Source organism: Uranotaenia lowii, chromosome 3 (assembly GCF_029784155.1).
Source record: "Uranotaenia lowii strain MFRU-FL chromosome 3, ASM2978415v1, whole genome shotgun sequence".
In the NCBI taxonomy this organism is placed as follows: Eukaryota; Metazoa; Arthropoda; class Insecta; order Diptera; family Culicidae; genus Uranotaenia; species Uranotaenia lowii.
Window position 1 is genome coordinate 186,225,774 of NC_073693.1, and position 23,296 is coordinate 186,249,069.

General features: G+C 39.8%; 3 protein-coding genes and 1 pseudogene across 3 annotated transcripts; 3 read left to right on the plus strand and 1 right to left on the minus strand.

Annotated features, from left to right (window-relative positions):
- Positions 1-503: 503 nt before the first annotated feature.
- LOC129752925 (uncharacterized) lies at positions 504-2,011 on the plus strand. Its single transcript, XM_055748715.1, has 2 exons — positions 504-1,414; positions 1,495-2,011. Exons 1-2 carry the CDS (start codon positions 504-506, stop codon positions 2,009-2,011), a joined length of 1,428 nt encoding a protein of 475 aa, XP_055604690.1.
- A 4,865-nt stretch (positions 2,012-6,876) lies between these two features.
- On the minus strand, positions 6,877-7,899 carry LOC129752926 (uncharacterized). The gene has a single exon (XM_055748716.1). The coding sequence runs from the start codon at positions 7,897-7,899 to the stop codon at positions 6,877-6,879; it is 1,023 nt and encodes a 340-aa protein (XP_055604691.1).
- Positions 7,900-9,087: 1,188 nt separating this feature from the next.
- LOC129752927 (uncharacterized) lies at positions 9,088-10,110 on the plus strand. The gene has a single exon (XM_055748717.1). It carries the CDS (start codon positions 9,088-9,090, stop codon positions 10,108-10,110), a length of 1,023 nt encoding a protein of 340 aa, XP_055604692.1.
- Positions 10,111-11,094: 984 nt separating this feature from the next.
- Positions 11,095-13,407, plus strand: LOC129752928 (uncharacterized protein K02A2.6-like; annotated as a pseudogene).
- The last annotated feature ends 9,889 nt before the right edge of the window (positions 13,408-23,296 follow it).

Genomic DNA, 23,296 nt, shown 5'->3' on the forward strand with positions numbered 1-23,296 from the left:
CAACCACAAGCAAGATCAAAATGCAAATACCATATTTGCTTCTTTTATTCAGCATTAGAAACACCTTTTGCATCAAACTTTTTTATAAACCAATCGATATTATCTTCTACACCGAAACAATCGCCAGAATTGTTGAAAATTACTTTACTGATCCTCATTTGACTACACAAATAAGTTATGCTTATAGTACTCTGAATTCGGAAGTCATTCAAAGTGATGTAATTGAAGAAGCTTTACGTAAAGCCAGTGACACACTGATATCAACATTCTACCTTGATTACGATCCTGATAGAAGATCTTTTTACTACAGTCTTCTCTTCATCGATGATTATGCAGCATTTAGAATATTACTGGAATATTTGAGAAGCGGGAGCTATGATCTTTCCGGAAGATTCTGCGTTGTGATAACTAACCCAAGTGGAGTAGACGGAGATGTTATATTCAGTGTTTTAAATGATTTGTGGCATTTGGGAATTGTCAACGCAATTCTAGTTAACAGTAATATGAAGCAAGAAGCTGACATTATTCGTATCTATGAGTATTATCCGTTTACGGCTGAGTATTGCGGAAATGTTGAACCGATTACATTCTTCAAGATACAAAAGAATATAAGCGATATAAGTTCTTTCAATCTATTCCCGGATCGACTTCGTAATTTTTACAATTGTACTCTCAAAGTCGGTACTTTTGAAATAAAACCATTCATCATCATAAAATCGACTCCTTGCGAACCAATCGTTAGTGTTGAAGGAATAGAAGCTCGGCTAATTCAATTGATTGCTAGAAAATTAAATTTTCGAATAAATTATGTTTTGCCTCCGGATAATAAACAGTGGGGATATATTGGACCTAACAATAGTATCAGCTTGATGAAAATGATTCAGGAAAAAGAGGTGGATTTCGGAATCGGTTCCATTGCGTTTACTAAATCGCGACACGAATATCTGAAAGTAGGAGTGGCCCATCACACCACAAAGGTAGTTATTGCGATTCCCGATGGCCGCTCCTATACGGCCGTTGAGAAACTGATTCGTCCATTCGATGATTCCGTGTGGTGTGCTCTACTGTTCGTTATATTTATCGCAATCATCGTTATTATGTGTATACAGCATTTTCAACTGCAAACATCATTATTAGGACGGCATCCAACATTGAGTATATTTGAAGTCATGTTCGGGATATCGCAGAAAAGTTTGCCCCAAAATAATGTTCCCAGAATATTACTCTTCACGTGGATGTATTACTGTTTTGTAATTCGAAACGTCTACCAAGGCCTGATGTTCTCCATCCTACAAGAAGATCCACATAAACCTCCTCTGGAAAATATAGATGAAGTTCTCAGTGAAGGACTTTATTTCTACATGAACAACGTGGCTCGAAGATTTTTTCTCAACATGCCTGAAGTTCAAGATAGGTGAAATGATTTAGTTGTTTTTAAATCATTTGAAAACCCTATTTGTTTCATTATAATTAATTTTCTTCTTTGATTTTCAGAATCATTGACCTGCCCAATCAAAAGGACAATCTCTTGCATGCACTCAGTGAGCTGGCTACTCATCGATTGCATGGAGTAGTGGTCGTCCCAATCGACAACATCGCCTACTTTAACCGACACAATGCTAAATTGGGAATGGTTCACTGCCTGAAGCAAGCAATTGCCACCTACCCGATCGGTGTACATTACCCTAAAAATTCTCCGTTGACAAAAAGTTTCGATGCGCTTTTCGAAAGCTTGCTGACATCAGGAATATCGTATCATTGGGCGAAAAATTATGGCAACTACGACTTTCTGAAATCCAAGAAATACAGTTCCAATAACAACGAGCCAGCCCCACTCAATAATAGCCATTTGATCGGTTGTTATTTGATATACGTGGGTTTGCTTCTTATTTCATTGATTGTTTTTGTATGCGAGCAAGTCATCTACAAGTTAATGGTGCATCAACACTTTAAAAAGCAACAAAAGGAGTTTGCCAAATTTAAAAACCATCATATAGCATTTTGTCATTAATAAATGTTTTAATCATCTGCTAAAGTTAATCCAATCTTGAAATATATGATCACATTGAGGTAACCGATTGAATCCCATTTACACGGGAATTTCACGTATGACAAATACCCGAAATCAAACTCCGCAATGAACCTTTCCCAGAAAAAAAAAACAAACATTAAGAATGCACCTTTTGTCAGAGTTTTTCTCCCAGAATGCACAATTTCCCAGATTTTTGGGGCCGGAATAATTTAAGCCGTTCAAATAATATCTTGTTTAGATTCTAGTAATGTGACTTACCTGCTTTTATGACTTTTTTATATATTTTTATTCAATTAAAAATTATCAATTTCAGTTTTGTTCACTCATTTGAAGTTTTTTTTTATTAAACACACCCATAGAAGAGGTTGCAGAAATCCAATGCCTATTTAGCACATCTCTGTGCCGATAATGCGCTGAAATGTGCACTGTGCCGAAGATGATATGTTTGAAAAACCGTAACTGGCATAAGGACTCGGCTCCCAACTAAAATGATGCATGACCACTACATTCAAGCAAAACAAGAAAAACATTTTATGGGATTTCGTTCCTATTGGATAATTCATCCCAGAAACAAGAAAATAAAAATATAAACCACAGCGCCCGTAGGGAGAATCGAACTCACATCACTAACCAAATGGTCTTGCCAGACCGACATCTGAACTAGTGTACTATTTGAACTTCATGCAGGAAGAGGGATATTTGTCGTAGGCATTCTGCCACCGATCAATCACAAAAGAAACGCACGACAGTGGCTTCCCGGCGTTTGGCCTCCTTTCAAGGTATTCATTTGTCTTGCGATGGAAACGGGAAAGGGAACGGGAGTGGAGGAAACGGGAAACCCATTGAATGAGAACTGTGCTTTGCTTACTGCCTGCTATTACATACACACGCTACATATACACAGCTGCTAAAGCCGGGCAGCTTGGCCGGTGAATTGAAGGAATATATTCTTGTTGCTTTTGCTACATACACACGCACAGCTTAGCCGTGGTTGTTTGCCGGCGAATTGAATTGATGGAATGTTTTTTTTGTTGTTGCTTTCACTGCATACACACGCACTTTCGGCCGTGGTTGTTTGCCGGTGAATTGAAGGGATTGAATTAGAAGGATGTTTTTGTTGTTGCTTTTGCTACATTCACACGCACAGTGCTCGGTTCGCTGGCTGCCTGGTGTTGGCCGGTATTTATTTCCATCCTTCTTCGTCTTGTGATGCGATAGGGAGGGACGTGAAAGCGTTTTTATTTTGTTTCTTTCAGACATACGCAATTCGGTTAACTTGGGAGATTAATGCCGGTGGGAGCAAATCGAATCAGCACCGATCGCGTTATCTTCTTGTACCAATGATGCTATGTAATTGACTACACGCCATTGGCACAGAGGCTGAATTTTGGGTGCAATCAAAGGTTTTATACTATTGGATTATTCGAAGAGATAGAAAGTTTTGTACTTATCCTGAGAAAACATACCAAACGTGATAATATTTTGCATATTGCTTTCTGTTTGGGCGCTTATTGCATATTCAAATGCGCTGATTGCCTTCACAGTTTGTTTCGACGTCTGGTGAATCCTTTCTTAAAACCGGAGGTATAACTTGGTATAACTATCTAAGTTGTTGTATTTTACATCAGTTCAGAATAAATGAATTTAAAAAAAACCCTCAAAGTACTCTGCAAAGTGATCCTGATCCTGAACAGGATCCAGGAGAAAATCGACGCTACACTCCGACGGCAACAAGCTGGATTCCGATCCGGACGATCATGTGTGGACCACATCACAACGCTACGAATCATACTGGAACAAATCAACGAATTCCAGGACTCTCTTCTGCTGGTGTTCGTTGATTTCGAAAAAGCATTCGACCGACTTAATCATGAAAACATCTGGGCGGCTCTAAGGCGACGAGGGGTCCCAGAGAAACTAGTCCATCTCATCGAAGCACAATACGAGGCATTTTCGTGCAAGGTCTTGCACGATGGTGTCTTGTCCGAACCAATCCCGGTAACTGCTGGAGTGAGACAAGGATGTATCTTATCACCGCTACTTTTCCTCATCGTAATGGATGAGATTCTGACTGGATCGATCGACTGTGCACCAAACCGAGGATTGCCGTGGAATCCTTTAACAATGGAGCAACTGAACGACCTTGACCTGGCTGACGATATTGTTTTGCTCGCCCAAACACAACCGGACATGCAGAGCAAACTCGACGACCTCACCGAAAGCTAAAAGGCAGCAGGTCTCAAAGTCAATGTCGGAAAGACCAAGTCGATGGAGATCAACACAGGAAATCCCTCCAGTTTCATGGTAGCTGGGCAACAAGTTGAGAAAGTGGAGTGCTTCCAGTATCTTGGTAGCCAGATTACGCCTGATGGTGGTACCAGGAAAGACATCGAAACCCGGATCAGAAAGGCCCGATTTGCGTTTGCGAGTCTCCGAAACATCTGGCGGTCACGCCAGATCTCTCTACGAACAAAAATCCGAATCTTCAACTCAAACGTCAAATCCGTATTGCTGTACGGGTGCGAAACTTGGTGCACATATGCGGTGACGACGCGAAAACTGCAAGTATTTGTAAACCGCTGCCTGCGGAACATCATCCGCGCTTGGTGGCCTGGCAACTGGATCTCGAATGAGGAACTACATCGCCGGTGTCATCAAAGGGCGCTAGAAATCGAGATTCGGGAACGTAAGTGGAGATGGATTGGGCACACGCTGCGAAAAGATGAAAACGAGATTTGCAGAGAGGCGCTTGACTGGAATCCAGAAGGTCATCGAAGAAGAGGCAGGCCCAGAAATTCGTGGCGGCGAAGCCTAGCCGCTGAAATCCGAACTGTCGACGAGAATCTTGACTGGGACCAGGTGAAGACGCTGGCTCCGGATCGTCAACAGTGGAGGTCTTTTACCACGGCCCTATGCACCGGAGGATCGGCGCGGGATCATTAAGTAAGTAAGTAAAAAAAAAGAAAGAGAAGGATAATGGAACGAACAGACCAATTGTTGAAGTAGCAAGTGTGTTTCCTCTTATAGCGTATCATTCAACGATGTCACCTATTGGAGGTGGACGAAATCAACGGAGAATCGGGTCGGGCACAAACAATTAAACATGCAATTATTGATCACTATGAATTATTCACTTATTCAAGAAAAGATCACAATTTTTGCAATAAGAAACTACTTAAATTTCAAAAATCAATTTTCACCGCGACGGAGCAAGAAAAAAACCCGTGCTATACCAACAAACCATCGCCTACTTATCGCCTACTTATCATCACTTATCCAGGCTTTTTTATTAAACTTTCGTAATTTTCGTCAATAAGGCTGGAACAAATATCAATTTCTTCTTTTGTCACCCCCCCCCCCCCCCCCCCCCTTCGAAATTTTCAAAAACCCGAAGGGGGAAATAAATAAAGTTTGAAGTATTTAATGTAAATTTCGAAAAAAAATTCAAGAATCCAAAAGATTACAAGAGGAAAAAAACAAATTTTGGAAGATGGAAGTTATTCAACCTTTTGTATTCTTGATTTTATTGAATTTTTCGAAAAAAAAATTACATGTTTTTTATGTTTTGTGCAATGATATTCTATGCATCTTGCTTGCTAATAGAACAAGCCTTTTTCCGAATCGGATAGAATAATTTTTTTAAAAATTATCTGCTAAGCGTATTTTTATCATACAACTTTAGTTTCGCTTGAAACGTAAATAATGACTTCACTGAAGGACTTCGAAATTACAGATCATGTGTACCTTCGGATTTTTTCTGCTTTTCCGACTCACTTTAATGGATTATGCTTTTCAAAGTGAAAGGAGAAATAGAAAAATGTATCCTGAATAAAAAAAAAAACTATGCCAATAAACAATATAGCATTTATGCCTTGAATAGATCATAATAAATGCATAAAATGCCAGAAAAAAGTTATCAATCTATCTAGATAATTGTGGGGCAAATGCAGATAAGTGCATATTTGATCAAGTTATATAAATTTTCCTAACAATCCATTGAAGAAAAAAGTTAAGGCATAAAAATTTGAAAAAAACTTCGCGGGTCACACATGAGGATCTCGAGGGCCTAAAATAAATGTTGAATATCACCTTCAACAGAGTTGAGAGGACAGCTTCAAGTAAGAAAACAAAAAAAACACCCTAAAACGAGTTGTGGGTTGAGGTTGGTGAGAATGGAAAAACATTCAGTGCAGGAGTAGGGTTGTCATCCGTCCCCGCAAAAGCGGAACATGTCCCGATTTTTTGTTGAATGTTTCGTCGTCCCGCTTTTTCCTCAAAACGACCTACTTTTTTATGAAAAACTTTTACAATGTTCACTGACTTACACTGGAAAAATCAAACTTTAGCCTTAATTTCAATTCATTGGTTCAACACAAAAAAAAAAATATTTCGAATACATCTTTTCTTTCAAAATAAGCTACACAACACAAACATTTTTTTCGAATACGTCTTTTTTCTCTAATAAGCATCAATTTTTCAGAGTTTACATAAAACAATACTGAAGAACCCTAAAGTCACAGTAAGATTCTGATTCAGTTAAGCGTTCTTGGAGCACGTTCTAGCAATGCAATGTAAATAACTTTGGCATGAAGAAAATCACTCATTTTAGTGGTTTGTGCCAACGTAAGAACTTTTAACTACACAAATAACACACGACGCAATACAGGACACGACACTTAACGTTCTTACTAACGGAAAAAAAGGAACTAAAATTACCTTTTTGTCGACCGGTTTCGGGCTCGATGTTGCCCATCTACAGGACGATGTCCGACTGATTCCGCAGAAGAAAAACACTAACACAGCATCATACTATCACGTAGTATTTGTCGAAGAGGGGTTGGTTTTTATACATTTTTGTTTGCCAAGTTGAAAAGCGGCGAAATGATAGGCGCGTCATCCTCGTTCATTAAAGGCCTCTCTGAAGTCGTGATGTACATCGATTCCCAGGCATTTAAATGTGACGCTTTTCGAACACATTTTTTGAATTTCACCTTTTCCCAATCTATGGAATGGTTGAATTCTGATGCATGGGCGGCTACACTGGATTCGTTGGATCTGTTGTTTTCTACGGCGTTTTTATGCTCCTTTATCCGTGTTTTAAATTTGCACCTTGTTTGGCCAATATAGACCGCCGGGCAGGCCTCGCAAGGTATCTCGTAGATACCAGATCTTTCCTCCGGAGGCACCTTATCCTTTAGTGAAACCAAACAATCTTTTAGGGTGTTGGAACTTTTGTAAGCCACTTTCAAACCGTGGTTGGAGAGGATCTTCCGAATGCCATTGGTCAGTGGTGGGTGGAACGGCAAACTGACCCTTTGGGATTCTTCCTTTTCTGGTTTGAAAGTGGTGGCATTACTTCGGAACCTTTTTCTTTCGTGTTTGAGTAGGATTTTATACACGAATTTTTCGTCATAACCGTTCAGATTGGCCGCCAATAAAATCCTTTCTTTTTCGCTTTCAAACTCACTGTTTTCCATCGGTATGTTGAACAAACGGTGTGCCATTGAATGAAACGCAGCTTGTTTTTGTGCACCAAAATGATTTGAATCTACCGTTATGTAGCGATCGGTTGATGTCGATTTTCGGTAGGTTCCAAATTTCACCGTGCTATCATCTTTTCTGGAGATGAGCAGGTCGAGAAAAGGGAGTTTTCCATCCACTTCTTTTTCGACGGTGAATTTGATCGAGCTGTGTTGGCTATTCAAGAGCTCAAGAGTTTGTGGGAGATATCGTTCTTTAACTGTGGCGAAGATATCGTCGACGTAGCGCCACCAAACTCGGGGGAAAAGTTTTTCCCTTTTTTCGAGATCGCCTTCAAAATCGCTCATGAACAGCTCAGCGAGCAAAGGGGAAAGTTTGCTTCCCATACTGAGGCCAAAGGTTTGCTTGAAGAATCTCCCCCGGAATATGAAATAGTTTTGGTTCATACATACCTCAGCTATGGTCACGTACGCTTCTATACAATTTGGTGGTGCTCTGCGTTTTTCCAAATGTCTCCGAAGGCTGCGTAAGGCGTCAGGAATGGGGACGCTAGGAAAAAGTGCGGAGACGTCAAACGAAACCAAAATCTCACCTCGACGCACTTTGAAATTTTCCAATTTTTCCACTAACTCCACCGAATTTTTGACACTTTTTCCGTGTTTGATCGGGTATTTTCTCATTTCCTCGACCAGCCATGCTGCCATTTTTTCAGTTGGAGTGCAAATATTCGAAGAAATAGGCCTCATCGCAATCGGGTTTTTGTGTATTTTTGGGAGGCAATACAAGGAGGCTACTTTTGGGTTCGGGACTAGAAATTTTCTTTCTAATTTTTGTTCACCCATTAAAAGGGCTACTTTTTGCCTTGCGTTGTTAGCCTCCTCGATCAACGAATTGAGAGGGTCTTTTGGCTTACCATTTTTGTACATGCATTCTTCGTACGGCCCTGTAGAAATCATGTCCCGAACCTTATTGTCGTAATCTTGTCGATCCAAAATTACTACGGCATTACCTTTATCCGCCCGCGTAAAAACAACTTCATGTTTTTTCAGCTGAGCAATAACTTTTTCAGGACTGCCTATCCCCCGTTTTGAGCGACACTTTTTCCTTTTTGCGGCTTTGAGAATAGAATTCTCAATATCGTGGCGCAGGGCAGCTTTGGAGGGAAAATTCCTTCCTTGTATTGCCTCCCAAAAATACACAAAAACCCGATTGCGATGAGGCCTATTTCTTCGAATATTTGCACTCCAACTGAAAAAATGGCAGCATGGCTGGTCGAGGAAATGAGAAAATACCCGATCAAACACGGAAAAAGTGTCAAAAATTCGGTGGAGCTAGTGGAAAAATTGGAAAATTTCAAAGTGCGTCGAGGTGAGATTTTGGTTTCGTTTGACGTCTCCGCACTTTTTCCTAGCGTCCCCATTCCTGACGCCTTACGCAGCGTTCGGAGACATTTGGAAAAACGCAGAGCACCACCAAATTGTATAGAAGCGTACGTGACCATAGCTGAGGTATGTATGAACCAAAACTATTTCATATTCCGGGGGAGATTCTTCAAGCAAACCTTTGGCCTCAGTATGGGAAGCAAACTTTCCCCTTTGCTCGCTGAGCTGTTCATGAGCGATTTTGAAGGCGATCTCGAAAAAAGGGAAAAACTTTTCCCCCGAGTTTGGTGGCGCTACGTCGACGATATCTTCGCCACAGTTAAAGAACGATATCTCCCACAAACTCTTGAGCTCTTGAATAGCCAACACAGCTCGATCAAATTCACCGTCGAAAAAGAAGTGGATGGAAAACTCCCTTTTCTCGACCTGCTCATCTCCAGAAAAGATGATAGCACGGTGAAATTTGGAATCTACCGAAAACCGACATCAACCGATCGCTACATAACGGTAGATTCAAATCATTTTGGTGCACAAAAACAAGCTGCGTTTCATTCAATGGCACACCGTTTGTTCAACATACCGATGGAAAACAGTGAGTTTGAAAGCGAAAAAGAAAGGATTTTATTGGCGGCCAATCTGAACGGTTATGACGAAAAATTCGTGTATAAAATCCTACGCAAACACGAAAGAAAAAGGTTCCGAAGTAATGCCACCACTTTCAAACCAGAAAAGGAAGAATCCCAAAGGGTCAGTTTGCCGTTCCACCCACCACTGACCAATGGCATTCGGAAGATCCTCTCCAACCACGGTTTGAAAGTGGCTTACAAAAGTTCCAACACCCTAAAAGATTGTTTGGTTTCACTAAAGGATAAGGTGCCTCCGGAGGAAAGATCTGGTATCTACGAGATACCTTGCGAGGCCTGCCCGGCGGTCTATATTGGCCAAACAAGGTGCAAATTTAAAACACGGATAAAGGAGCATAAAAACGCCGTAGAAAACAACAGATCCAACGAATCCAGTGTAGCCGCCCATGCATCAGAATTCAACCATTCCATAGATTGGGAAAAGGTGAAATTCAAAAAATGTGTTCGAAAGGCGTCACATTTAAATGCCTGGGAATCGATGTACATCACGACTTCAGAGAGGCCTTTAATGAACGAGGATGACGCGCCTATCATTTCGCCGCTTTTCAACTTGGCAAACAAAAATGTATAAAAACCAACCCCTCTTCGACAAATACTACGTGATAGTATGATGCTGTGTTAGTGTTTTTCTTCTGCGGAATCAGTCGGACATCGTCCTGTAGATGGGCAACATCGAGCCCGAAACCGGTCGACAAAAAGGTAATTTTAGTTCCTTTTTTTTCGTTAGTAAGAACGTTAAGTGTCGTGTCCTGTATTACGTCGTGTGTTATTTGTGTACATGAAGAAAATATTGCTTAAGTTGCTTTCCAATGATTATAGATCTTATATTTTCAATAGCGGCAACACTTTCTTTTGTTTGGCTCTGAAACTTGGAAGATGATTGACATAAACGTCGTCAGTGAACGTCGCCGGCGCTGATGTTGACGAAAACTCCGGTTTAGTGATTCAGCGACAATATTTTAAGGGTGTCCACCACGGTGTACAATATAATAAGGTGATATCTTCCCGATAGTGTCGTCATTACTATCCATCTAGTGCTCCTCGGTGTATGCAGCATTATCTTACGCGCGCAAAACTTTTTGCCTGGCACGCTATAGGCAGATAGTAATGACGTCACTTTTTTATATTCAAACAAGTTGTTTAGTCTTGTTAGTAGCCTACCTTATATACTTATACCGTGGGTTTCCACGATGAAATTGCCACACTATGAATTGATCTAATGAAAATTTGGGTAGATTTATGTAGTTCAGAGTGCATTGTTTACATCCTGCAAGTTTTACAGTTCTGTGATCAAAACTCGCGGAAATTGAGTCGAAAGAACAGCTCGTGCGTTATAAAATCTTGCGTAGGGGAAAACTGTACAAGACGCACCAGCGGGGTAAAATGGCCCATGTCATTCTTTCTCAAATAGGTATTCATCACGAGAACAAGGATCTCTCGCATCGTTCCATCGCTAAAACTTTGCGAATCGCGAATTCCACGGTGTCCCGAGTAATTAAGCGGTTCGAGGAACGATTGACCTCTGAAGCCCAGAAGTGTGGTAGGCCACGACCACATGACCAATCAGAAGCTACTAGAATGTCGCAGCATGCTATCATCACGCAAGCTGTTGACGGTTAACACCCACCGAGGCCTGTTCCAGTACAACCGTCTTGCTCCAGGTGTAAAATCGGCACCTGGAGCCTTTCAACGCATAATCGACTGCATGGTTGCTGGCATCCCAGGTGTAAAAACCTATCTCGACGATATTCTGATATCCGGACGAACTCAAGAGGAACACGATCGCAATCTGGACGCGACCCTTGGAAGGATTCGTGATTACGGGTTTCATCTACGCATCGAAAAATGCCATTTTTCTCTTCCTCAGATTAAATTTCTTGGTCACATCATCGACAAGGAAGGTCTCCGCCCAGATCCAGCCAAGACTCGTGCGATCTCTGAGATGCCGGCTCCCATGAATGTGTCACAGCTTCGATCTTATCTTGGCGCTATAAACTATTATGGACGGTTTGTAGGCCAAATCAAAGAGCTCCGTGCGCCGCTCGACCGGTTACTGAAGAAGGACGCCCGCTGGGAATGGACTCCAGAATGCCAAAGCTCGTTCGACCGCTTTAAATCCATTCTGCAGTCCGACCTTCTTTTGACACACTTCGACCCTCGGAAGGAAATCATCGTAGCTGGTGATGCATCCAAACACGGCTTGGGTGCCGTTATAATGCATCGATTCCCCAACGGTTCCATCAAACCCATCGCTCATGCTTCAAGATCGTTGACACCTGCTGAGGTTAACTATAGCCAAATCGAGAAAGAAGCTTTGGCACTCATCTTTGCTGTCACGCGCTTCCACAAAATGGTTTATGGTCGCAGGTTCACACTTCAAACCGACCACAAGCCCCTCCTGAAGGTTTTCGGCAGCTAGAAAGGGATTCCGGTGTACACAGCAAATCGACTCCAACGCTGGGCGTTGACTTTGTTGCTCTACAACTTCGAAATCCAGTTCGTTCCAACCGCAAGCTTTGGACACGCCGATCTTCTCTCTCGTCTGATGGATTCCCACAAGAAATCGGACGAAGAATATGTCATCGCAGCGATACAGATGGAGACAGACGTGAAAACTATTTTCGAAGGGTCCATCTCCAACCTGCCGGTTACATCGGACATGATCTCCAAACAATCAGCAGAGGATCCAACACTTCAAGAAGTATTCAACTATATTCAGAACGGGTGGCCCGAATCTGCGAAAACAATCGCCGATCCAACAGTACGACAGTTTTTCTCCAGACGTGACAGCCTACAAGTTTTTCAAGACTGCATCATGTTTGGTGACCGTGTCGTCGTTCCAGCCTTGTACCGAAAACGAATACTTCGCCAGCTTCACCGAGGACACCCTGGAATTGAGCGCATGAAGTCAATAGCAAGAAGTTTCGTCTATTGGCCGAACATCGATGATGACGTCGAGGACTTTGTGCTCCGATGTAGTTCCTGTGCCCATGCAGTGAGAGATCCCCGGAAAACAACTCTCGAATCCTGGCCCCTTCCTTCAAAACCGATGGAGCGAATTCACATCGACTATGCCGGCCCCACCGATGGTTTCTACTATCTGGTCATAGTTGATGCATACTCCAAATGGACCGAGGTTTTCCAAACGCGTTCAACTACTACGACCGCTCCATACCATCCGCAATCGAACGGTCAAACGGAAAGGTTTGTGGACAGCTTGAAACGAGGACTCAAGAAGCTCGCAAATGGGGAAAGCATGGCTACAACACAGCACTTACAAACATTTTTCTCAGTGTACCGTTCCACGCCAGCTCGAAGCGCTCCTGACGGCAAGACCCCTGCTCATCTTTTCCTCGGTAGGCAAATCTCCACCCAATTGGACCTTCTGAAGCCAACGCTACCAAGCCCAACACGAATCAACGATGCTCAAAACGCTCAGTTCAATAAACGTCACGGCGCTGTGCAAAGGAAATTCGTCGCTGGAAATCCGGTTCTGGCCAAGGTTCATCAACGGAATTCCGCCAAGTGGATTCCGGGTCAGGTCATCGAACCTAAAGGTAACGTGATGTACACCGTTCTCCTGGACAACGGTCGACTCATCCGATCCCACACCAATCAACTGAAGACCTGGTTCATCGAAACAGCAGCACCGGTTCCAACACCAAATCTTCCATTGTCGGTGTTATTGGATGATTTCGTTGTTCCAGTCTCCGAAGCTGACCAAACAGACTCCTTGCGGAATGAAGACGATTTGGATTGTTCCGAGTATGGCTCACCTCTGCAGTCACCTGAAGTTCCACCACCACGGACAAGACCAACCCGAAATCGCTGTCCGCCCAAGCGATTGAGCTCGTACGATCTTTCTTAAAAAAAGGGAGATGTGGTAGGCCACGACCACATGACCAATCAGAAGCTACTAGAATGTCGCAGCATGCTATCATCACGCTAGGAGGACTTGCTGGTATAAATACCACCCCTTGTGTGAAAGATCTGTCATTCAGTTGTCACACTTGCTTGAATAAACATATCTTATAGTTTAGTCTCTGCTTTTCAATCTTCTGGGAACACGACAAGAAGTGAAGGAAAAAGTATTCCGTGCAACACCAAAGACCACAACCGCGTAGTTGGGGCCTGCAACCGAAACCCGAACGCCTCTGTTCAGGATGTGGCTAAGGAGCTGCACCTAAGCCGATGTTTCGTTCAGAAGGCCAAAACTAAGGCTGGGCTTCGAACGTTCAAGGTACAAAAGGCCCCTGATTGCGTCGAGAAGCAGAACAAGTCCACCAAAACCCGTACAAGGAAGTTGTACCTCAACATGCTGGCGAAAGAAGTTGAAATCGACATCATGGACGACGAAACATATGTAAAGGCCGACTTCATACAGATCCCCTGCAACCTGATTTTTACGGCCAAGGATAAGTTCAGCGTTCCGGAGCATGTCCGCACTCAGCAGATGTCCAATTTTGCGAATAAATTCCTGGTTTGGCAAGCCATCTGCACGTGGGGGAAGTGGAGTGCACCTCTCGTGACCCAGGACACGATGAACGGACATGAAAGAGTGCCTCCAGAAGCCGCTGCTTTCTCTTCTGAAAGCCCACAACGTCCCAATAATCTTCTAGACGGATTTGGCCTCATGCCACTACTCCAAGGACGTGCTGAAGTGGTATGCGAACAATAAGGTCAATTTCGTGCCAAAAATGTTCAACCCTCTCAACACTCCGGAGCTCAGCCCCATCGAGAAGTACTGGGCGATTATGAAGCAGCACCTTCTTGAATGACCTAAGATAGTGAAGACAGTCGAGGAACTGAAGAAAGTATGGGTTTACATGCAAAAAACCGGTTGATTCACAGGTTGTGCAGAATGTTATGTCCTTTACTAGGCAACTCAAACTGCGTTGTTGGCACCTACTTGAATGTATGTAAATATAAACATGTTTCGAGAACCAAAATTGCAGTTTAACTTGCCTTGTGTGAATTGTCTAAGATTTTGTTAGCATTTTGATAGTGAAAGTCATAAAAATTAAGCCGATGGTCCATCGAAAATTATATTAAGTAAACCTACAGAGTCTTAAAAAACCCTCAATTTATGCAATCTAACAGTTGAAGACGAAGTTCTGTTTTGATGGATCCAGTGAAGTGTACGCTAACCTACTGAAAAGTACTGGTTTTCTATACTTCTGAGCAAGGTTGCCGAAAAAAATTCTGTGTTTTTGACAAAAAAAATCTCGAATTCTGTGATTTGAACCTAAAATTCTGTGACGGTTTTCTGTGACGCTATTACTATGAAGTTCATCGAGAAATCATGTGAACCATCAACATATTGGAAACTACTTACTTTTTTAATAGGAATGAATCATTTGGAATTAACTTGTTTTCAAATTTTCATGAATAAGAGTCAAAAATAAAAAGTCGAAAGTACCATAATAAATTCATAATTTTGAAAATCTGTACAAACTTTAGAAATTCAGTGAATTCTGTGAAAAATTCAAAAATTCTGTAATCTGTGACACAGATTCTGTGACGAAATTTTACACAAAATTCTGTGATAATACAGATTTTTCTGTGATTTCGGCAACCTTGCTTCTGAGTACTAATTTATGCCGATTCACTCGGTATTTTGACTGCTCGAGAGATAAATGTACGTATCTTTAAAATGTCCAATCAAAGATACTTACACATTTTAACCACTATTCCCAGCACTTATCGGTCAATGTGATACATACATATACATACACGCAGTATATAGGTTGCCTATCAGTCACGTTTAATCTCTTTTTATACGTTTAAATAAGTCACAGTTTGTTTCAAATACAAGTTAAGATTTCACTGAACATAATTGTTGCGTGATAAGTAAGTACACACCTGTTCAGCAAATATGTGAGCAGGTGACAAAATAAATCACATTTTAATAAGCTCTAAAAAAGTACCCATTTGCGATTGAACCAATAGATAGGGGTAAAGTCATTAGCTTGTGTCGAGGGAAAACAAAAAAGTTATCCTAAATTAGGTGAAATATTCGTGTACGTAAATCTGCTTAGTAAATTCAGTAATGAAGTAGATTGGTCCAGTTGGCTTGAGAAATTTCACTCTCACAGTTAATAGAAATTGTTAACTTTTTGAGTTTAAGGAGATTAACAAAGATGGTTTCCTTACAAGTTGTTTTGCTTCTCATAGTATCATTTTCCATCAACGTTGCTCAACTGTTGAATTCAAATGATTTTGAAATGGAACTAATGCCAAACATTTCTTTTTGGTCAACCGCTATTGCATCAATAATAAAACTCTATCATACCAACACTTATTCCACTACGGAAATTAAATTGGCAACCGAAGAAACGTACCATAGCGCCTTACAAAGTTATTTAATAGATGATTGTTTAAAATTAATCAATGAGGAACTAGATGCTCCTGTTATTCTAGACAGCCTATTAAACCAATACAAGTTAAATTACATTATGTTATTTGTGGAAAAATATGAAACATTCCGTGAACTTATAAATGTGAACATAAGTAAAAAATACAACATACAAAGTTTTATAAGTGTCATTTCAACGAACCCGGAGCTACCAGAGGAATCGTTTATCGTTCAAATTTTTCAGGACTTATGGAACTTGGGTTTTGTAAATGTTATCATTATAGCAGCCAATGTTTCTGAAAAGCCAATCAAAATTCGTGTGTACATGTACTTTCCGTATTCTGAGCAACATTGTGGGAAAGTTGAGTCCGTTCAGTACAGTGAATTCAGTGAATCGCTAGAAACGTCCCGAAACTTTTTCCCAAATCGCTTGAACAATTTCTACAACTGTACTTTGCAAGTTGGAACTTTCGAGAACAAACCCTTTATGATATTACACCTCTCAAATTCAGGAGTAAAAATCAATGGGATAGAGGCTAAATTGATCCAAATTGTGGCGAAAAAGCTGAACTTACACTTAAATTTTAATGTACTCCCGAATGGTGTGCAGTGGGGATTCATCGACGCAAATAATGCGACAGGCCTGTTGAAAAGGATTCGCGAAAGATGTTACGACTTTGGAATAGCTTCGATTGCATTGACAAACGTACGTTCTACACACCTCAAAGCAGGAATCGCACATTACACTTCGTTGATGGTGCTGGCTGTGACAGATGGTCAACCATACACGCCTTTGGAAAAACTTTTACGGCCGTTGGAACCAAACACGTGGATCGCTCTACTCTTATCTTTGTTGGCAGGAGTTGTGGTGATTTTGATATTTCAACCGCATCTCAATAAGAAACCGCGGAGAGGAGCAAAAAGTTTCAACTCTCCCCTGTTGGCACTATTCGAGACTCTTTTTGGAATATCACTTGCTAAAGTTCCACGAGGCAACACACCACGGATAATGCTTTTCACTTGGATTTACTACAGTTTCATCATGCGCACCGTATACCAAAGCTTGATGTTCGCTAATCTTCAGCAGATACAAAGAAAACCTCCTTTGGATAGTGTTCAAGCGATTGAGCGCGAAGGATTGCACTTCTATATGGTTGATGTGTCCAGAAGGTACTTTGAGGACGTGCCTCATATTATGAAAAGGTATTTCTGAAAACTTTAATTGCATACCCAAAGGCGCACAGTACTTTAACAGTCAAATCCATCAAATCCTTATGAAGTGACAAATAGGGGAGAGTGGGGATACTTGATCCCCTTTTTTTATTTTCACCATATCTTTTTGGAAAAAATTAGCAACTCGTTGTCTTTGACATTTTCTGACAGCTTGTAACTTCAAGTTTCTATGCTCCAAAAATTAGAACGATACTTGAACCCGTTGATGAACTAGAAGCATTTTCATGGGAGTAAAAAAAATGCGATTTTTCTGAAGTTAGGGGAGACTTGATCCCCTATTGAAGGAGACTTGATCTTTTATTCAGGAAGCCCTAATCCTTGTATAAAAATCAAACAAAACCCCAAGATAGAATGTTAATTGACTATTTTGGTCATGTTTGTTCTCATTTCACAATTTATTGCAGACATATGAAGAAAATTCTATAACTTTGTCTCAACGCTAATAACATTGCATACTTAAAGGCGCTATTTTTTATAATTAAGAGAAAATTAATTATTTTTGCTCTTTTTTTCTGACAGTTGTTTGATAAATATTAGTTTTTAGATAAATATTAGTAATTTCGTAATCAGCAATCATAACGATCAATTAAGAAGAAGAATATGCCGTTTGGAAGGGGGATCAATTGTACCCAACTCTAGGGGATCAATTGTACCCATAATCAACATTTTAGAAAACTTTTCCTGAAAAAAGTTGAGAGTTTTCCATTACTTTGAAAATATGGCATTATGAAGTTCATTTTACGTTCGAACGATTGATCTATTGGAACAAATATTTTTTTCATAATTTTCCCATGTAAGGAACATTTTAAAGTGATGAAAAAAGATCTTCAAGTTACATTTTGTGAAATTTTTCAAACAAAGTTCAATTACTCATACAATTGTTTTGTTAAAAAATTTTAAACTACAAGCATTGTTATTTTGCTCATTTTGGCACATTTTCCTAGAACATTTGATATTTGTAAGACATTCCAGTTTCGAGATATAGCTAAGGAATCAAGTATCCCCAGGGATCAAGTATCCTCATTCTCCCCTACCTATAAAAATTTCATTCAAAATTTCAATTCCCTCGAATGTCCGATTGTTTTCTTCCAGAATCATTTTCTTACCACGTGGAAGTGATATCTTGAATCGCGGTCTGATGCGTTTGGCTACGAAACAAATACATGGAGGTGTGGTAATTCCGGTGGACAACATTGCCTACTTCAACAGGCGGAACGTCCAGCTGAGTCCGGTATTCGCCATGAGGGAATCAATCGTCACCTATCAGATCGCTGTCCATTATCCTATCAATTCCCCATTCACAGAGGTGTTGGACGACGTTTTCAACGATCTGCTAACGGCAGGAATACCGTACTATTGGGCAAAATGGTTCGGCAATTATGATTCCGTTTACCCGAGCAAAAAGTCACACAATCGCATGGAGCCTTCCCCAATCAGAAACAAACACCTATACGGATGTTATATGGTCTACATGAGTTTGAATGTTTTTGCTGTGTTCGTTTTTGCCTTAGAATTAGCTATTGCAAAATATAATCAATACTAACTATCTTGCCTTATAACTTTTGAATTTTTATTTTGCCTTTGCATTGAAAAAAAAAATCAGTTTTAATAACTATCTACTTATGTTATTGACTTTTTTTAATCATATCTGTAGGTGTGTTACATGATTATTTTGAAAATGTTTACCAACAACGCCCGGTGCTGCTAAAGATATTAGCACAATCCAATTATTTATCCGATGATTGCGATTTGAATCAGGAAACAGTTGACACAATCAGAAGGAGGAATGTACCTAATGGGTTTTTAAATGTTTCCTCGTCGAATCAATGTTATTTTCATATCAAGTACGGGATTACGGTTCATGATCTCTCAGTCTCGATTCAAAGCTGTGATCATTGACATGGATAATAGTATTTATTGGAAATTAATACTGCTTTTTGTGGTAATAAGCTAACAACCGTCGCAAAAAAAAACAATTAATCAATTGTGAGTCGTTACAGGTTTGTTGTAAAGCTCAATATGACGAAGAAACTCCGGCTACGGAAGCACCTGCATACCCTGATTATGGGGCAACGGAAGCGCCTACAGAGGCACCTGCTGAAGAACCCACTACTGTAATAGAAGAGACGGAACCAGTAACAGAAGCACCGCAAGAACCAAGTACGGAACCTGCAGTCGCTGCCACAGAAGCACCTCAAGTTCAACCGGTTACTACTTCTTCCGGAGTGGATCCTGGACTCCAGGAAACTACTATTGTCGATTATGATAATTATGAGGTAATTACCGAGGATCCTGTTGTTGTCAATCCTCCCAGCAGTACCGTTGCTCCATCGCCAACGTGCCGGAGATTTCCACATACCATCATCAATTGGTACGTTCCGAATCGGGCCAGCGTTCAACGGTCGAGGGCAGCGGCAGCCAGGCGTCGTACATTTTCGGGCAATATGCCATGGAATATGTTCTATAGTACAGCAGCTCGTCGCCCAAGACTTAATTTTGTACGGTCAAGAGCTCAAGTTCGCATACCAATGAGATCCACACGACGTAGAGCAATTGGAGGAGTAGTGAGATATTTCTATCGAATTTGATGGGTTTAATATTTAATAACTTCTACATTGCGAATTACCAAGTTTTCGAGTTTAGAATAAACGTTGTCGAATGCCTTGGACAATAATCCTACTTAGATTAAATCTATTTCTACGAACAAGGCAAGAAGAGAAACATGATTCATATAGGTTTGATTCGAGTCTCTGATTCAAAATTTGGGATCGATTCTTGGATTTTGATTCTAAATCAAAACACAAACAAAAAAGGGATATCCAAAAAAAACTCATTTGAATTCCCTGGTAAGTTTGGTATACGATATACGAAAGTATCCTTTAACCATGATTTAGCCAATCAATACAACTGCTTCAAATTTCTTACTTCTTACACTAGAATTTTAAAGTGTTTCATTTTCATTCAAAATTTAATAAATGCACTAACAAATGAACAAGTTGTAACATTTTTCGATGCCGTAAAAAACTTTACCCAGTATGACAGATTGGCTTAATGATATCACATACACACTTTTTACTGGTTTAATCATCCAGTAGGGTAACGGACTTATTTTGGACCGGGTACATATTTTGGACCACCTTGCAGCTTTTTCCAATATTTCTCTCATAAATCATGCTAATCATGAAAATTTTGAACAAATATAGGAAAAGCTTTTTCTTATGATTCTAATCATATCTAAGATTCCATTTAAAAAAGCTGATAGAGGATAAAAAATTGAAAATATTTTTTTGATTTTTTACAGTTGGGCCAAATCGAGCCCATTTCAGGAGACGTGCCATTATTGGAGTAAACTTCCAAGAAGTTTTCTCCCTAGCTGTGATGAATTTAACAACTAGGGTAAAGGACCCTAAGACAACGATTCTGATCTATATTTCTAATACTGTTTTATGAAACTATGTAGGAAATAGATCAATCCATTACGTACTGTTTAGTCAATTTATGATTTATTTTCCTCATTCAAGTTCCTTCATTGTCGCACCAGGTTCCTAATTCCGTCGTACAAGAAGACCGAAATTGTCTTAATTTAATTCCACGCTCTTCAGAAATACATTTAAAATTTTGCGGTTGCGGTTCATGCAATTGGCATTAGCTTACATCGAACGGATCAACCGCACAGGATAACAGCAGATGTTCTTTCAAGTAACCAGTCGCAATAATCCATGAAACTAGGATAGCTTTATTGTAAACAGGTCTACCATTGCTTGGCTAATGCATCTGCAGGCAGCAAAATATTATACCTTCTATTCAATGATACCGAAATTGTCTCAAACTATTCCTCCCTCATGAGGTATAGATTTGAAATTTTGCGGTTGCGGTTCATGCAAATGCTATTATTTACTTCGCACGAATCAACCGCTCAGGACAACTGCAAAGTTCGAATGAGATCTAACTCGCAATAAAATGGTCTTGCCAAGAAATCTCAAGGTAGCGTTATTGTAGCTAGGTACCATTACTTGGCTAAGACATTTGCAGGCAGCACAATATTAGACCTTACCTGGGGGAGGAAGACTGAAATTTGCTGTATCGTTTTCTGCATCGTTTTTTTCTGTTCGGCAAAAAGCCAGCAATTGTTGAAAAGATTTGTAATCGTTCAAATTTTAACTTTAGATGATCAGTTTCGTGAAGCGAGTCATGTAACTCAGTTGTTTAGGTGCTAAATTTAGATATAGCTATATTTTTAGAACAACCATTAATCAAACCATTTTTATTTATCAGCTTCAAAACTTTGACGAAATTTGAGCGATTCAATACGCCTGATCATGCAAGAATTTGCCAGAGCAAAACAAAACCTAATTAAATTATTGTTTTATGCAAAACAAGTGCTTTTCAGCATCAAACAAGTTTTATTAAAAATCATTAAATAAGAAAGTAAAATTTTGAACCTTCGCACTACGGTAGATTGATGAGAGAAATTTGACGTTTGAAAGATTTTTTTCTTTTTTTATTCAGTCTTCCTCCCCCAGGACCTTACAAATTGAATCAACCCTGCAAATGTATTTTCTACCAACACACTCTCCAACGGACAGGGCTGCCATGATCCAGGATTTGTCTGTAAGCTAAAATTTTATAACATTCATACAGACATTTAACACAAATTACAATACACAAATTTACACAGAAACTACCCATATTTAAAGAACATCAACATTTTTAATAGAACTATATGTTTTTCTACGTAATGAAACTGAATAGTAAGACATTTGAGGATAGGCAGAATCTCTCTTGCGTTTTGTCAACATGTGTATTCTTATACATGTGGGAACCCTGGCCAACGATATCGAAACAAAGCAACGCGACGTTGATGCGTGTAATGCGCATTAGATTGGTTCAGCTCGTCTATTCGAGTTTTTTACGAGCGATAAAACTTTTCGACTTTTTCATTCAAACCGTAATATGTCAAAAATGACAAAACATCTTTTGTTGAAAATTCACTGAGAATTTATAAAAAATGAAGCAAACATGAGTCAAGTTTTAAAACTTATATGGTAGGAATCAGCATAAAAAAGAGGTTCGATTTTGTTTTATTTTGTACGACTTTATGTACAAAAAACATATCTTCCGATTTTTTTTATCCAAACTTGTATTGAGATCCAAACCAGAGACTCGTGAACTCTTATTTAAAAGTTTAAATTATTCATTCATCTAAATTTTCTTGTCATTTTGAGCTTCAACGGGAGTTTTTTGCATCGATTTTCCATGCATCGTCAAAATTCAATAGAAATCGAGGTTATCGGTCCAGGAATTGATTTTTTATCCTCGAGTACTTATTGATTCACATTAAGAGAATTTCTGAAAACTGGAGAAGTTTAAGTTTTAGTTTTCAAGGATCTCTCAGTGAACATTCTGTAGAGCAAAGCGTTTGGTCGTATGTAAGATATTGCAGTTTGAATGAAAGAAGTTGAAAAGTCTAATTTTCATATACCTAATTGATGTATCTAATGTTTCAAATACTTGAGAGAGGTTTAGTGTCATCAGATAATCGAACCAAAAATAATCAAATCTTAAAATATAAAATTAGGAAGAAACAATGTCATTGGAGTTGAACGTTAGAAATGTGTAAAGTTGGAGATATTCTTGCGTGCACTCAATCGTCTATTGAATTATGCACGGTACCGTTAGTAAATAATTTGTAAAACACCAACCACCAGCTAAAAAAGCCATCAATTCTATGTTCATTTAAAACCATGCATTATAAGCAATGCTGAATACATTCAAGTAATTTATTAATATAAAAAGACTTTTTGCACTTATCTCCCAGCGCATCTAGTTCCTAGCTTCAAAATAAACAAAATTACTTTATTGTGTTGTGATTACTTAGAAATCAATTATGTTCATTCTCTATGAGTCCGACTATGGTCAGCAAAAAATAGTAAAAATGAACCGGTCTAATTCCAATTCTAGCAAAACGGTTACCTATTCCTGTCGCAAAATTACGACGAATTATGGGGGCCAGGAACAGGAAGCGTTAAAACAAAGAAACACGTTGGGGGGATCACTAAGTTCGTCTTTCAATATGGCGGAGTGTGCCAATAATTAATTTCACTTCGAGATTTCAAAATCAAATATCTCAAAAAATAGTTTTAAAGGTGACAAATTTGTGATAGAAAAT

Excerpts from the sequence above, each read along its gene's own strand:
- LOC129752925 (XM_055748715.1), top strand. The coding sequence starts at position 504 with ATGAAGCAAGAAGCTGACATTATTCGTATCTATGAGTATTATCCGTTT. Across the intron at positions 1,415-1,494 it reads ATGCCTGAAGTTCAAGATAG|AATCATTGACCTGCCCAATC; the intron begins GTGAAATGATTT and ends TTTGATTTTCAG.
- LOC129752927 (XM_055748717.1), top strand. The coding sequence starts at position 9,088 with ATGGGAAGCAAACTTTCCCCTTTGCTCGCTGAGCTGTTCATGAGCGAT.
- LOC129752926 (XM_055748716.1), bottom strand. The coding sequence starts at position 7,899 with ATGGGAAGCAAACTTTCCCCTTTGCTCGCTGAGCTGTTCATGAGCGAT.